The 14194-nt window shown below is 46.8% G+C and overlaps 1 protein-coding gene across 5 annotated transcripts in view; it reads left to right on the top strand.

The window, feature by feature from the left end:
• Window positions 1-14194, top strand: part of SPG7 (SPG7 matrix AAA peptidase subunit, paraplegin) — a 48010-nt gene that overhangs the window by 6615 nt on the left and 27201 nt on the right. The window contains exons 1-3 of one of the 5 annotated variants that reach the window (XM_090062670.1): window positions 10794-10972; window positions 11155-11257; window positions 12692-12781. The exons of 2 other annotated variants lie outside the window; for them this stretch is intronic. In XM_090062670.1, coding sequence (XP_089918796.1) covers window positions 10811-10972; window positions 11155-11257; window positions 12692-12781 — 355 coding nt within the window. In that variant the 5' untranslated portion in view covers window positions 10794-10810. Of the gene's footprint in view, window positions 1-10793; window positions 10973-11154; window positions 11258-11296; window positions 11823-12691; window positions 12782-14194 lie in introns of those variants that run through there. 2 more of the 5 variants (XM_090062669.1, XM_090062672.1) reach the window with 2 other exon arrangements.

Below are 14194 nucleotides of genomic sequence, written 5' to 3'. Positions count from 1 at the left end.
TCTTTCTGATGGGTTTGGTTCTTTTACCCTTCTGTTAAGGCTGAGAATGAGCTCTCAATGTCATTAAGATGGAAGACTCAACTTGACAACCCTGAGGAGAGGAGGAAGGAGTAGGGAGAGGAGTATATGTTCAAACCTGATTTACCTTTCATAGAGAAGGGAAAAAAAAGGGGAAGGGTTGCAGAACCCTTTAGGAGGGAAAGCCTACTACCTCTTCCATGCTGCTCCCTCTTGCAATACCTGGTAGCATGTAACATGGGTGGTCATCTCAGCTTTCTCCCTACCCTTTCCCCAAGCCTCCATCCTTTCCTTGCCCTCCTGCTGAGATCCTAGGGAGGGGAGACATGAAAGAGCTAAACACTCTTCAAGAGAAGGGCAGGGCAGAGCAGGGTCTGTCCTGTTTGCCAGACAGGATGAAACCTGTGCACTCTTCACAGGCTATTTTCATTAAATAATATTCAACCCCTTGTTATATGTTGGATATTGAATGCCATGCTTACATTTCACAAGAGCAAGATTACAACTCAGAATATAGACCTAGGGATATTACTGAACCTATACACTTCATTCTCACACACAACAACTTCAGTTTCAATAACCACCACTTCCTCCAGGCAACAGGCACAGCTGTAGGCACCAACATGGCCCCACAATATGTCAACTTTTTTACGGCCCACCTGGAAGAAGAATTCCTCAAGAACTGCACAATCAAACCCATGCTATACCTAAGATATATAGATGATCTCTTCATCATTTGGAGCAAAAACCTGCAGTCTCTGATTGATTTCTATCACATATTCAATAACCATCACCGCTCCATCAAACTATCTCTTGAATACTCCAGCACCAACATTTCCTTTTTAGACACTATGATCAATTTCCAAAATGGTAAAATACAAACCACCATATACAAGAAACCCACAGATCAACATACATATATATCTACACAGAACCAACAACCATCCTAAACACACCAAGAAAGCTGTAAGATACAGCCAAGCCCTCCGATACCACCGATGCACTGAGAAGAATACCTGCAGTCATCACCTCGCCAGTCTCAAAAGGGCTTTCACCCAACAAGGACACTCCTCCAGAGAGGTAGTTCATTCTTTTGAAAGAGCCACCGGGGTACTTTGTGAAGAATTGCTGCAGCATAAAAAAGAAAATCCCCATGAATTATATACACCATTGGTTATGCCATACCATCCTTCCCTAGAACCTATATGGAAAATCCTTAAACAATTGCAACTAGATGAAAACCCAATTCTCAAACAGATCTTTCCAGAACCACCTATCCTTGCCTTTAAACGAGCACTGAACCTCACCAACCTCATAACCAGAAGCAAACTTCTTACGACCCAAAACACACCAAATGGCTCCAGACTATGCCAGGACAAGAAATGTAAAACCTGCCAACACATCACCACTCCCACAATAACTACACCTCACAACAGACCCATCACCATTCCTGGATCTTACACCTGCACCTCCAGAAATGTAGTATATCTCATCCAGTGCACTAAATGCCGTAATGGAAAATATGCAGGAGAAACCAAACAGCAACTGAGTACCAGAATGAAAGCACACTGAAAATCCGTCAAAGGCAAGATTACCTGTGGGTGCACATTTTTCACAAGACAACCACTCTCTCTCCAATCACCCAGTTCTGATCCTCAGAGGAAATATACAAAACACCTTTCATAGACAAATCTGCGAACTTCACTTCATAAATCTACTGGATACAAAAAATCATGGACTAAAGATAGACGTTGGCTTTATGGCACATTATAACCTGCCTGCCATCTGATAACCCCAGGTAACCTGTCTGCATTTTACCAGCTATGTTCTATCGCCAGCTCTACATTCCTCCTTCTCCCTCCTGTCTCTCACCTATTTTCTCCCATTCCCTCAGAACCTCGCTGCCATGCATTTGCATTTTCACAAAACTGCATTTTGTTTATTGGCTTCTAGTCTACCCAAGACAGCACACAAACACCAACAGACTCTCCCTGTGCCTGAAGAAGGGTGTTTGTGCCCCACAGCTTGCAGATAACAATGTTTCTAACTATGTAGTTGGTTTAATAAAAGATATCACATCTACCCAACAAACCTTGTCTATATTTTTACAATGTTTTTTTCTCTTACAAGACAGTCTTCTTCTTTCTTTTTTTTGCTCTGTGCAGTTTTTTCTTCATACACTAGATCTAACACAGATACGTATTTAAAATGACTCATTCCAGAGAAAGAACTCTGTGACCCTATGATCCTGGTTTTGTGACACTTTCTCTTCCTAACTTTGGAGGTAGAATTGGCACTGGTCACAAAGTGATTTTGCAGACTTTAAGTAGCCATACTTAGTTCAGAGCTTAGATGGCCCCCTCTGCAGCATTCTCTGAGCATCTTGTATATGTTATATAAACACCTGCAACATGGAGAGTTGTTATGATATCCAAATTTTAGAGGTGCAAAATGGAGACACAGAGACCTGACTACTCCAACAAGCTTTGTGGTTATAATCTCTCTGCCAGTTAAGCTAGTAATATCAGCAGAGATGAGGCTCAATTGCTTGTTGTAGATGATAGGAGATGTTATGAATGTGAATGAACTCCTTACAGATTTAATAGCCAATGCCTTTGATGCCTTGTCTAGAGTCAAATGCCAGTGAAAGTTCAGGAGATGAGTGGAAGGGAGTAATCTCTTTATGCTTTGTAAACATCTACTTACCTCCACTGACCAACATTTCAAATAAACTGTTAACAAAAACTTTATCACCTCTGCTTACTTACAATCTGGGATCTGCAGTTCCCACAAATCCTCTTACAAAGCCAAGGGAGAGCAAGTTGGCATTCTCTGGGTACCTGAGATACGGGAGGCAGAACCCTCTTCCAAGCTATACTTACACAGGAAACCCTCACTATTCGTGGGTTCGGCATTCATGGTTTCAAATATTTGCAAATGCCAAACCTGCATCTTGAATATACTTACAGGAGCTCCTTGGGAGCTCTGCGCTTACTGCCGCCTGACTCCCACCAACGCCAGCACAGCTGTGCTCCCCCCCCCCCCCCAGCCACCAGGGGCACTGTGTTCGTGACGTTCATGAACACAGTGCTGTATTCACGGATTTCACCATTCACAGGGATCTCAAGAACATATCCCCCGCAAATGGCGAGAGTCACCTTTATCTCAAAAAAGGAAAAACCCAATTAAAAACAAGCTCTCTGCAGGTCACCTTGAAGAAATGATGGGCCTGGTTTTCTCCTGCTATGCACCTTATGCAGTTGTTTGCAGCGATGCAGGGTGAGTTAAAGGTGGATGTAAAATGCTGTCGATTCTGAGTTAGTAATACAGTGTACTACTGGTGGTAGCACTGTGTGAGCACCACCCAGCCTGAGCCTGCACTGAGAACTGAGCTGCTGGATCCCTGTTGGCTTCAGTGGAGATTTGCTTGCACAGGGGAGTGTCTCCCTGGGTCTGAGAGCAGGATCAGGTCCTCAGTGACAGCATGAAGTACAAAGCCATGGAACATTGGGTCTCCTGGCACTAGAACAGGACACTGTTCCAAGAGCCCCCTGCTGCTAGATAAATGCTTATTTTGATGCAGGAAGCATTGATCTTGTGACAGGATCCCATTCCAATTACTGCTTTGATGACTGCAAATAACATAATGATTCCAAATAGTAATTTACTTCGGTTGTTGGCTTTGCATGGATTTGGGTGGTGCAGAGTGACAGCTGCTTGCTTTGACCTTATTGACTGACAACATATCAAATGACTTGGGGAACATGCCTGACAACCCCAAAGCTTTTGCAGAGCTCTGTGGATGCCAGTGAATCTCTATAGACAAGTGTCCATCCATGTAGAGCGACATGCAGAGTTGGGGCCTTTGACTTGCTTGCCAGTTCTGTTGCTCTCCCATGCTACATTTCACATCCATTCAAACCACATTGATTTTAAATGAATACTTTTTGCTTGTTTCCTTTCTTTCACTAAGCCATTCCCAGCAACCTACCTGACACAGGCTTTTGATCACAACTTGCTGTTTCCTCCTGCCACCCTTTTGGTATTCTTTTGATGTCTTATTTTTAAATTGTGCGTGCTTTGGAAGAGGCTGTTGCTCTCTGCAATACAGAATTTTTTATGCCTCCCTGATGACTGTAATGTCTGAATTCTGCCCAAGTGTTCATGAAGTGACATGCCATGTCGCATGTGGCTCATTCCCCTTCCTGCCTCTCCCAGGCGTGAATTAGGCATGCATGGTCACGTTGGATGTTTTGTTCCGTGGTAGTTTTCCATCTTTAAATATCCACATAGTTCTGCGTGTGTTAGAGAAATTGAGTTGGAGAAGTGTCTGGCACTTGGAGCAGAAAGGAATGAAAGTTGCAAAGGTCTCTTAGCTTGCAGGGGGAATGATAGTCTTGGATCATCTCCCAAGAAAGCACAGATGAGCTTTGTCCACATCATACAGACTTCCACTGGGCCTCAGGAGGAGAGACTTCAACTGTGCTCTTCATCTGGGAGCTTTAGCCTCTAGCAGATATGCAGAACACAGCGCTCTAAAGATCAGGACCGGCCCTTGGATCTTGGCTTGCTGTTCTTGGAGAAGCCAGCATAGAGAGTGGGGGGATGGGAATTGCTAAAGAATTATGCTACAGCAATCTCTATTAACTGGACTTTCCTAGGCTGATTGCTATGTGCCCAACTACGCATGTTATGTGTTTCTTTGTTCCTTGATTGTACAGCCGCAGACACAGTTGAGTCCAAGTCTGTGACTGGGTTTTCTATGAAATATAAATAAATAATCTCAGTTTAGAAAAAGCTTGCAATTACCTCCAGTTTCTATACTTTTAAAGTGAATGGCCTTTCAGTATGTGGTTAGTGTGAGTTCCTGACTTCCAGTATCCCTAGCAGTTGCATGGCAAAGGAAAGTGCCATGTCAAGCAGAACTAGTCTGGATCTGTCACACAGTCCCCTTTCTCCATGCACATACAATAGGGGGTTTATCTGGCAATAATAGGAGTGTGCCTTGTGTTCTGAGAAGCACTAGCACCAAAAGGATGCTAATTGTACCCTATTTATGTCAGGCTGCCTGGTTTGGGAGGTGGGACGTAGAGCGGGCAGGCTGGATTTGTACCAATTTTTCTGTCCTGCACCTGTTCCAGAAGAAAAGATGGGCATTTCAGTGTCCAATCCGGCACCGTTCACCAGTAGTAAACATGCTTTTTTAAATCTCTCTCATACTCAATGATGTAATAGCTGGAGCATATCCCAGCAAGGCCAAGCCTGGATCAGGTTATATCTGTCTTCTCCAAATATTGGATGCACTCCCAAAGAAAGCTGTATGACCAGTTGAAGGGCAGCAAATTAAGTCACCTTTTCCAAGGTTACATTTCATATACAGAGAGAGGAAGGCACTAGCAGCCTTTTAATCCATGCAGTACGCAATCAGATCTTTGGATTCTAGAGAGGCAATTAAGCCACCTTGGCTCTTGACTCCATTTTATCAGGCTAATAATATATCTTGGATGCTCATCTGGGGTAAGAGAGCCAAGATTTTTTGCATCTCTCTCTAATCCTCCTTTGTCCTAGGCATTAAAGGGGCACATCCCTGTGAGACTTCTCTAAGAAGCAAAGTTTGATATAGCAGTGCCACCACTGGAGGATCGCCTATGCTTGAAGATGTGCAATCTCTTGTTCCGACTGTTGGACTAGAGCTAAACTCTTCTGGTTCAGAGTGTCAAAATGAAGGGTAGCCCCATTTTGGGTAGCAAATATCTGGAGAAGAGTGTCTGGGGCTGCACTCAGCCATGGCTGAAGGAGGAGGAGGGAGAGCCATGTTTGTTAACAAATCCTAGTCTAAACTCTGCCTATTTGTTAAACTGGTGCAAGTTTGTGCTTAGACAAGTCCTAACTAAACTGGTACAGACCTCTAATGCTGCTGAACTTTAAGCCTGTTTAACCCTCCATTATATCAGCATAGCTGAAATCTTGTCTAAAAGCAGCAAGCAGCACCAAAGTATTCTTTGATTTTATGTCAGTAAAACAATGCAGGTTTTGCACATAGACCTGACCTAATTTACTAGTGCAAGATATGTTGATAGCTTGTGCTTATAAATGACCATGTATCATGTTGTAGGTGAGTCTGCAGTAGGATTTTGCACCAGTTTAAACTGAATTAAAACAAAATCTAATTCTCGGTTTGCACTTTCCCAGTCCATTGATAGGGATTATATGGTGGAGCTGCCCTTAAGAACAGGGAACTGCACCCAGTGGCCCAGAAAGGGACCCTCTAGCTATGTGTTCCTAAACCACTGCATTCTCCCAGCAAAGATATCCTAGGAGAAAGCTGCCCACTCCTCCTTTGCTTTACTTTACAGTTAATGTGTCCCTCCATTCAGCTTCTCTACCCCCTGAAAGAAAACTGCAAAAGTTGTATCTTTTGCTGGCATCCCATTATGTACTCAACGTACTCTGCCCTTTTCCCCTCAGCCTGCATGTCCCTTTTCTACTAAGGCTATAAGCTCTTTGAGGTAGGGGACTTTGTTTCCATATAATGCTGAGGACAAGAAGGCCTTGTCTGTGCCTAGCCCCAAGACCCAACTGTGATAAACAAGGTTAATAATAATAAGGTGATATTTTTAAACTGAGTCAGCTAACATGATTAGTCCTTAAAGGAAATGCAGTTTAATGCATTTAAGATTGTATTAGCTGGTTTTGGTATACCCTAGGGGGGACCTACTACAGGAACTATTTTCCTATTCTAAACAGGGCCAGAGTCCAAATCCCTCCCTTCGTGGGGATGTCTGCAGAACTAAATGGAGATGTAATCATAGCCAGGTCAGTGTACCCCTGCAAGCTCTCGGGGTGAAAAGCAACCTTTTAAATTTGCAAATGATACCAAAATTTGGGGTGAGGTGAGCACAGTAGTAGGGAGGGAAAGATTGCAGCAAGATCTGGATAGGTTACAGGAGTGGGCTAACATAAACAGGATGTGTTTCAATACTGACAAGTGCAGGGTGCTGCACTTAGGCAGTAGAAACCAGCAGCACGCTTATAAAATGGGAAACTCCCTTCTTGAGAGCTCGGAGGCAGAAAGGGATCTTGGAGTCATTATTGACTCCAAGATGAACATGGGCCGACAATGTGAGGTCACAGTTGGCAGGGCTAACCGGACCTTGTCGTGCATCCACAGGTGCATCTCAAGTAGAGCCAAGGAGGTGATCCTCCCCCTCTGTGCAGCACTGGTCAGGCCGCAGCTGGAGTACTGCGTCCAGTTCTGTGCGCCCCACTTCAGGAGGGATGCGGACAACATTGAAAGGGTCCAGAGGAGGGCCACCCGCATGATCAGGGGACAACAGGGCAGACCCTACAATGAAAGACTGCAGGACCTGAACCTGTTCAGCCTTCACAAGAGAAGGCTGAGGTGGGACCTGGTGACTGTCTGTAAACTCACTAGGGGGGGACCAGAAGGGTTTGGGAGAGACACTGTTTCCCCGAGCGCCCGCCCCCCCCCCACATAACAATGAATAATGGACACAAATTATTGGAGAGGCGGTTTAGATTAGACATCCGCAAGAACTACTTCATGGTCAGGGCAGCTAGGAGCTGGAACCAACTTCCAAGGGAAGTGGTGCTGGCTCCTACCCTGGGGGTCTTTAAGAAGAGACTTGATGCCTACCTGGCTGGACTCATTTGAGTCCAGTTTTTCTCCCGCCCAGGCTGGGGGTCGGACTTGAAGATCTACAAGGTCCCTTCCAACCCTACTTCTATGATTCTATGATACCACAAGTAGCAACTGAACTAAAGCCACAGCAACATGACCCAGCCACCAGAGCTTGTCCTCAGCATTCCTGGTAGGTTTGTACTCTAGTTGCTAGCCTGGGCTGTAGTTCACTCTTGCATCTTTATTGCTGCTCTTACCCAGATTTAAGCTAGCGTGGGTAAACTCCCTCGGTTTATACAGTCAGCGTTCCCTCTGTCAAACCCAGGTCTGTGCTACAGTTTTGCTGATGTAGTCATGTCAACTAAGAAGGCTGAAATGGGCCCGTCAGATTCATAGATTTGTAGATTGTAAGGCCGGAAGGGACCTCGGGAGATCATCAGGTGCAGCCCCCTGCACCAAGCAGGAAAGATACCTGGGGGTCAGGTGATCCCAGCAAGGTGACTGTCTAGTCTCCTCTTGAAGGTTTCCAGGCCAGATAATGCTGGCCAGACTCCCATAGTGACTCCAACGGTGCTGTTAAAAGAACTCTCATCAGTACAGCACATACCATGCAGGACTGTGCAGGAGCTCTGCGGTAAAAGCCCTCCCATTGCAGCATCCATTGCATCTCCACTAAGTGGAGTATTGCTGGCACGAGCTTTATAGTGTAGACAAGCCCTTAGCTTCCAAATTGTGGCCTGTCCTATCCCCGCCAGGAAGCTGTAAGCTTTGACCATCCAGTATGAATTGGAGTGAGTTTAATTTTGTGTCTATAAATTAAGCTGTTTGACAATTAAGCCAGTGATACAAAAAGACTTCCAGGAGTGAGGAGGATATTAACATGCTAATAGACCTTGCTAAGTAGAAGGTTTACTCAGACACATCCCAGGGGGCAGATGACAATTAACATCCTAAGAGACTCTTCCAGAAAGGGGATGTTAATTTAGACACACCAAGGAGAGGGGGAAGAGCCTCTCAAAAGGTAACTATGTATTATTTTTCTTTTACCTAGCACCATAACCTTCCATTTAAAAAAAAGCTGTCAAGCACTTGGGAAGACAGGTGAGCTTAGACAGACCATAACTTCAGGGGGGGAAAGACCCATCGGCATGGAGATGAGAGACAAGATGATGGGAATGAATGAAGTCATAGCAGGGCTGGCGGTAGGGGAAAACAAGGACAGAACTCTGGGGAGTGGTGATAGAGCAGGGAAGGGAGGAGGAGAAGGATCTGCAAAGTAAGAGGACAGTCAGCCAGAATTTTTGGAGGCAGACAGGGTTTCCAGGAGAAGGGTACAGCCAGCAACATCAGAGCGGAAGACAAGTGGCTATGTGAGGAGATCATCAGCCTTGGGAAAGGGGAGAGAATTAATCTCAGAAGAGCAGAGCAGAGGGCTGACACCAGATTCTGGAGGGTGTGAGGGAAGTCCACCCCCTGACAACAGATGGGTTCCTCAAAACCCTTCGCCAAAGAGAGAGAAGTGGGTTTGAATGATGATAGCAACAGCAAACTTGCACTTCCTGCCGGAGCTGTGTGGGCAAATCTCCCTCCTGGATACATAAGAATATATAAGAATATAGGTTGATGCCACTTAAATCGGTTTCCCGGAGTAACATGTGGAAGGGCTCTTTTGCCAAAGTGACTCACACCGGGGCCTGTATCAGCAGAGCAGAATCCTTTGGAGAGTGATTTCTCTTTCACACCGGTATGGTTGCATGAACAAGACTGTAACTGTAGACCGGGGAGGGGACTGGGCAAAGGGAAGAGAGAGAATAGTTCAGAAGCCCCTTGCAGGTCTATGATTAAAAGTTTGCAGGGGAAAAATATTACATATGCTTTTGGCTCAGGAACGGGATAAATCATGGTTTGATACATCAGTGTCCATGTGACTACTTGCTCCTATTTATCACCAGCCTTCTGGTTGGCACTGGGGGTCTTGCGCCCATGAAAGCACGCCTGTTCACCAGCAGAACAAGCCCCGAGCATAGGATCCATCAGTAGCCCCCTGCTGTCACTCCCTGTCAGTGGGAGTAGAATTTCACTGGAAAACACTTGAATTTGGTACAGCTGACCCAGCTCCTAAAGCACGGAGAGATCCTGTTCCAAGGGTCACTCCTTAGTTCGTCACTTCCAGGCAACATAGACTGTCTTCCTGCGGTGTTTATCCCCAGGCAACCCCAAAAAGAAGTGCAAGTGGTAGGTGGAATAAATGGCTCCAGAATGGGGAGCTTTTGGCTTTCACCTCCAAGAGAGGAGGCGGCGGGGGGCAAGTGCTGTATCCTCCCTTCCTCCTGAGTGCTTTACTAAGGGCTTAAGAAATGAAATATGAATTTTCATGTCTACCTAGGACAACTGTTACAATCTTTGCAATCTCCTACACCTGATGAAGGATGCTTGAGCCTGAAAGCTTGCAAACAAAGACTAGCAGACTCCCTATGCCTGGCAAAGGGTAACTTCACCCAAAAGCTTGCTAAGAACTTTTTCCAGTTACTCAGTTGGTTCAATAAAAGACATCACATCTACTCAAAAGAAACTTGCCTGCCTATGTCCTTAGACCAACACAGCTACAACCAAAAACCCTTCAAACAAATTCGTTGTTTTTTTTTTTGCAAATATCTAGTTGTTCTAATTAAAGATATCACCTCTGCCACGAGCTTGGATTCCTTGTGCCTAGAACTTGTGCAGCCTTTGCAATCTCCTGTGCCTGGTGATGGGTGCCTGTGCCTGAAAGCTTGTCAGTAAAGACATTTATTTATTTACGCATTTATTCTGAGACTACGTAGCTGGTCTGAGGAGAGAGATCACCTCTGCCACGAGCTTGGATTCCTTTTGTACCTAGACCTTGTGTGGTCTTTGTAATCTCCTGTGCCTGGGGGAGGGCGCCTGTGCCTGAAAGCTGCCCAGATCCCCCTAGGCACCAGCGGAACCAGGACTTGCGGCAGAGGCGCTATCTTTAATTACACCCACTAGGTATTAGCTCACACCCCCTTTTCTCAGCACAGAGAGCCCTAGGCTGCATCAATGGGGCGGGGCTAGGAGGGGAGGGGGCGGGGCTCGCCCGGCCGGCTCCGCGAGACGCCGGCCATCTTGAAAGCGGGCAGCGGCTCCAAGATGGCCGCCGCGACTTCAGGCGGCTTTTCCGGTCCCGGTGGCAGGCCGCGGCGCGTTATGGCGCTGCTATTGCTGCTGCGGGGACCTCGCTGGCGGCGCCTGGCTCCAGGCCGCTGCCCTCGGGGCTGGGCCCGGGCCCTGCAAGGCGGCGGCGTGCTTCAGGTAGGCGGAGTGCCCGCGTGTGTGCGAGAGGTCTGGGGGAGGGGAGCCGGGCGGGTGCTCTCGCCCTCCCTCTCCTCGGCCCAGCCAAGAGCAGCACCACGCCCTGCGACAGAACAGATCTCCCCTCCTTCCCCGCGTCCTGACATGGCCCTGGTTGATTTCCCGTCTTTCCGTCTCCGCAGAGCCTCCTGTCGCGACCGCTCACCCCCACGTTTCAAGGGCTCGGCGCTTCGCTGGCAAAGCGGCATCTGCTGCAGCACCCCGTTGGGCTCTGGAAACTCCTGGGTGAGCTGTGCATCCGGGGGGCGAGACCGCTGTCGGGTCCATCCCCGGGGGCAGGTCGTCCACTGGTGTCCCCAAAGGGCCCTTTGCGTCTTTCTGAAGCGGAAGTAATCCCAGCCGTGGTCAGCTTCCTGGCCTCGGTAACATGCCACAGACAGCCCCTGCGGCAGCTCGTTCGAGTGTTTCCGTGTTTAGAGTGGAGGAATCTTGGGCTTTTCCGTGAGGGACTGGTGACGAGGAAATCTTTACCACAGCAACGCTCTGTTGGGAGTTCAAACCGCGCCCCCAGTTCACAAGTGTACGGGAGCTGAGCGAACCGCGGAAGTGCCAGAAGCCTAAACCTAAAACCAGACTCTGGTTGCTGTGCCATGGGTAGTTTCCCTGCGCCAAGATAAGCGTTTGGATGCTGATCTTGCTGGGATCCTGTGACCCCAGCTGACTTCCTGCCCCTGGGGCGGGCAGGAGGCTGGACCCGATGATCTTCGAGGTCCCTCCCGGCCCAAACGTCTGTGAAGTCGTGATGATCTCGGGGTCCGACCAGCAGCTCGTTGATGAGCAGTCGCTCCAGGCATGTGTGTGCTGTGTTTAAAAAAACTCCCTTCCTTACATGATGTGGGGGGGAGTCCATGCATTCCTCGCCAACTCTGGTGGACCCTCCAATATGGGAGTACTATAACTTCCTCCATCCAGTACCTTGCTTTCTAGGCTTGCCCACCTTTCTGAGCCCTAGAAGGAATGGATAATGATGACACCAACAGCATCCAGTTATTTTATGTCATGCCTGAACATCATAGACGTTAGGGACTGGAAAGACCTCGCATATCGTTGGGTCGAGCCTCCCTGCTCTAGACAGGAAGACAACTGCTAACATCCCCCCCCACACACACACACACACACACTTACTCTCTCACTCTCTCTCTCTCTTTCATATGTTCCCCTGGCAAAGGCGGCCTTCCTTAGCATGCAGCAGCCACCTGCTTGGTAGGCTTTCTATATAGGTGTTGAAATGATGTTGGCTGCCAGGCCGTATTCATTGGCAGCACATGCCATGTTTCCCGTAGTGCACCTTTACCATTGCTTGTGCAAGCTCCAAGCTGTCACTTTACTGGCAAATGTGCATGCTCAGGAACTGTTGAAGAGTTCTTTCCAGGGGAGTCACCTGCTATCTTCAAACTATTTCTAAATGGAGCTGTAGTTTGAATGGATTACTGGGGGGGGAAAAAAACATTGATTAGAAATGCTATGCCAAATTGCCCCTCTCTCGCTCACATTTGTTCTAGTTTTCTGTTGGCATTGATGGGAGTCGTGCACGTGTGAGAACAGAACTTTTTCCTTGGTGCATTTGAGGCTTATCTGCCTCCCTTCCCTTTCTGGGCCTCTTCCCCAGAACTGAGTCGTCCCATCTGTTATTAAACTCCTAACTATATTTGTTCATAGGTGGCACATGCTATTTTACTACCTCGGGCTCTCAGTGGAATAATGATAAAAATGAAAGACCCAAAAAGAAATCTTCGAGGGATGATAAGGGTACGTATGAAGTTTTAAAGTAATAAAGCACAGGTTCCAAATCAGAGTGACATCCATATGTGTGTAGGGTAGGAATAGGCAATATCCACAGGATGCCACCTAAATTCATAGTAATAGTTATTGCTTCAAATATTGGAGAGTGTCAGTGTCAAATGTTCACAAATATCACCTTTAAAGCTGCCAAATTTGAGACACGGTGTCCTAGTGGACAGAGCCCTGAGAGTCAGCATATTTTTTTCTGGCTCTATGCCTGTTCGGCTAGGTGACCTTGAGCAAGTTGTTTTGTTGCCTTTTTCTATTTGCCCATCTGTAGAATGGAGGTAATGGTACTTAACACTTTTGTAGCATGCTTTGAGGCTTACTGATGGCATAGAAAGTATGGCATTGCATTTGTCCAGTGCCAAACAGAACAGTGCCCCTGTGGCGTCCACCTAGCCAGGGAAGTGCCAGGGCCTGGATGCTTTAATCCAATTCAAGGTCCTCATTCTTGCCTCCTTTATGCAAGGAATGCTCCTCCTGTCCGCCTAACCTTTTCCTGCAGTAGCAAACTGAGAGAAACAGGTGCTGATATAGACTGATATAGAATTTATCATGAGATGCTGCGCCACACAGGACCTGCACTGAGCATTTTTTTTCTGAGAGTTTGGGTTTTGTGGTGCCAGGCAGACCACACAAGAATGACTACCCCAGAGATCCTCTAAGAAATACCGTGGCTGTTACACATTTGTAAACAGTAACCTGCTGAGTTCTGCGGCCTTTCTTCTCCTGTGATGAATGAATAATTTGACTTTGGGAGGTGGAGTCCTCCTCCATGTCTCCAGGGGAAAGATGGTCTCTGCAGTAATTATTAAAAAGAACTCCTCGGACTGTCACTGCAGCCCTGCAAGCTTTTAATCATAGAGTTCAGGTTTGGGGTTAATGGCAAATCATTTCTTCATGAAGGCTTTTTTGAGGGTAAAGAGCTGGAAATGTTCCCACAGCTGTTGCCTGCAAGTGTTGTCTCCAGTCACTGTTATTTATTGCAAGCAGCTAATGCTATAACATGAATGCTGCTCTGTAAGGGTGGCTGCATTTTCTGACAAACTGCAGTAGCAAGATAACCAAGGTATAGTAACCAGGAGGTTTAAAGTGCATAGTCAGCTGTACCATCCTGAATATGGAGTAAAGGACCACCTCTGGCAGCAGTAAGTGCCTTTTCTCTAGCTTCTTAAGGCATTGTCTTCTGAATGTGCTCAGCTGTAGCATTGAAGGCATGGGCATTTCTGGGTCTTAAGTCAAAAAGTGCATTGTTGTAAGATACACTGTTCCAGCTATGATTTCACTGTGACCTGTTTTGCAGTGGTCTCCTCAAAGTTATGGCTGTCTCTCATGAGAAAAACCTAGAAAGATGGGAGAAGCCCCATACTCTGAAGG

This window comes from Crocodylus siamensis, chromosome 9 (assembly GCF_052110815.1).
Source record: "Crocodylus siamensis isolate JL-2025a chromosome 9, ASM5211081v1, whole genome shotgun sequence".
NCBI classification, from domain to species: Eukaryota; Metazoa; Chordata; order Crocodylia; family Crocodylidae; genus Crocodylus; species Crocodylus siamensis.
Note: the sequence above shows the minus strand (reverse complement) of the source record. Positions and strands in the feature narration are given on the sequence as shown.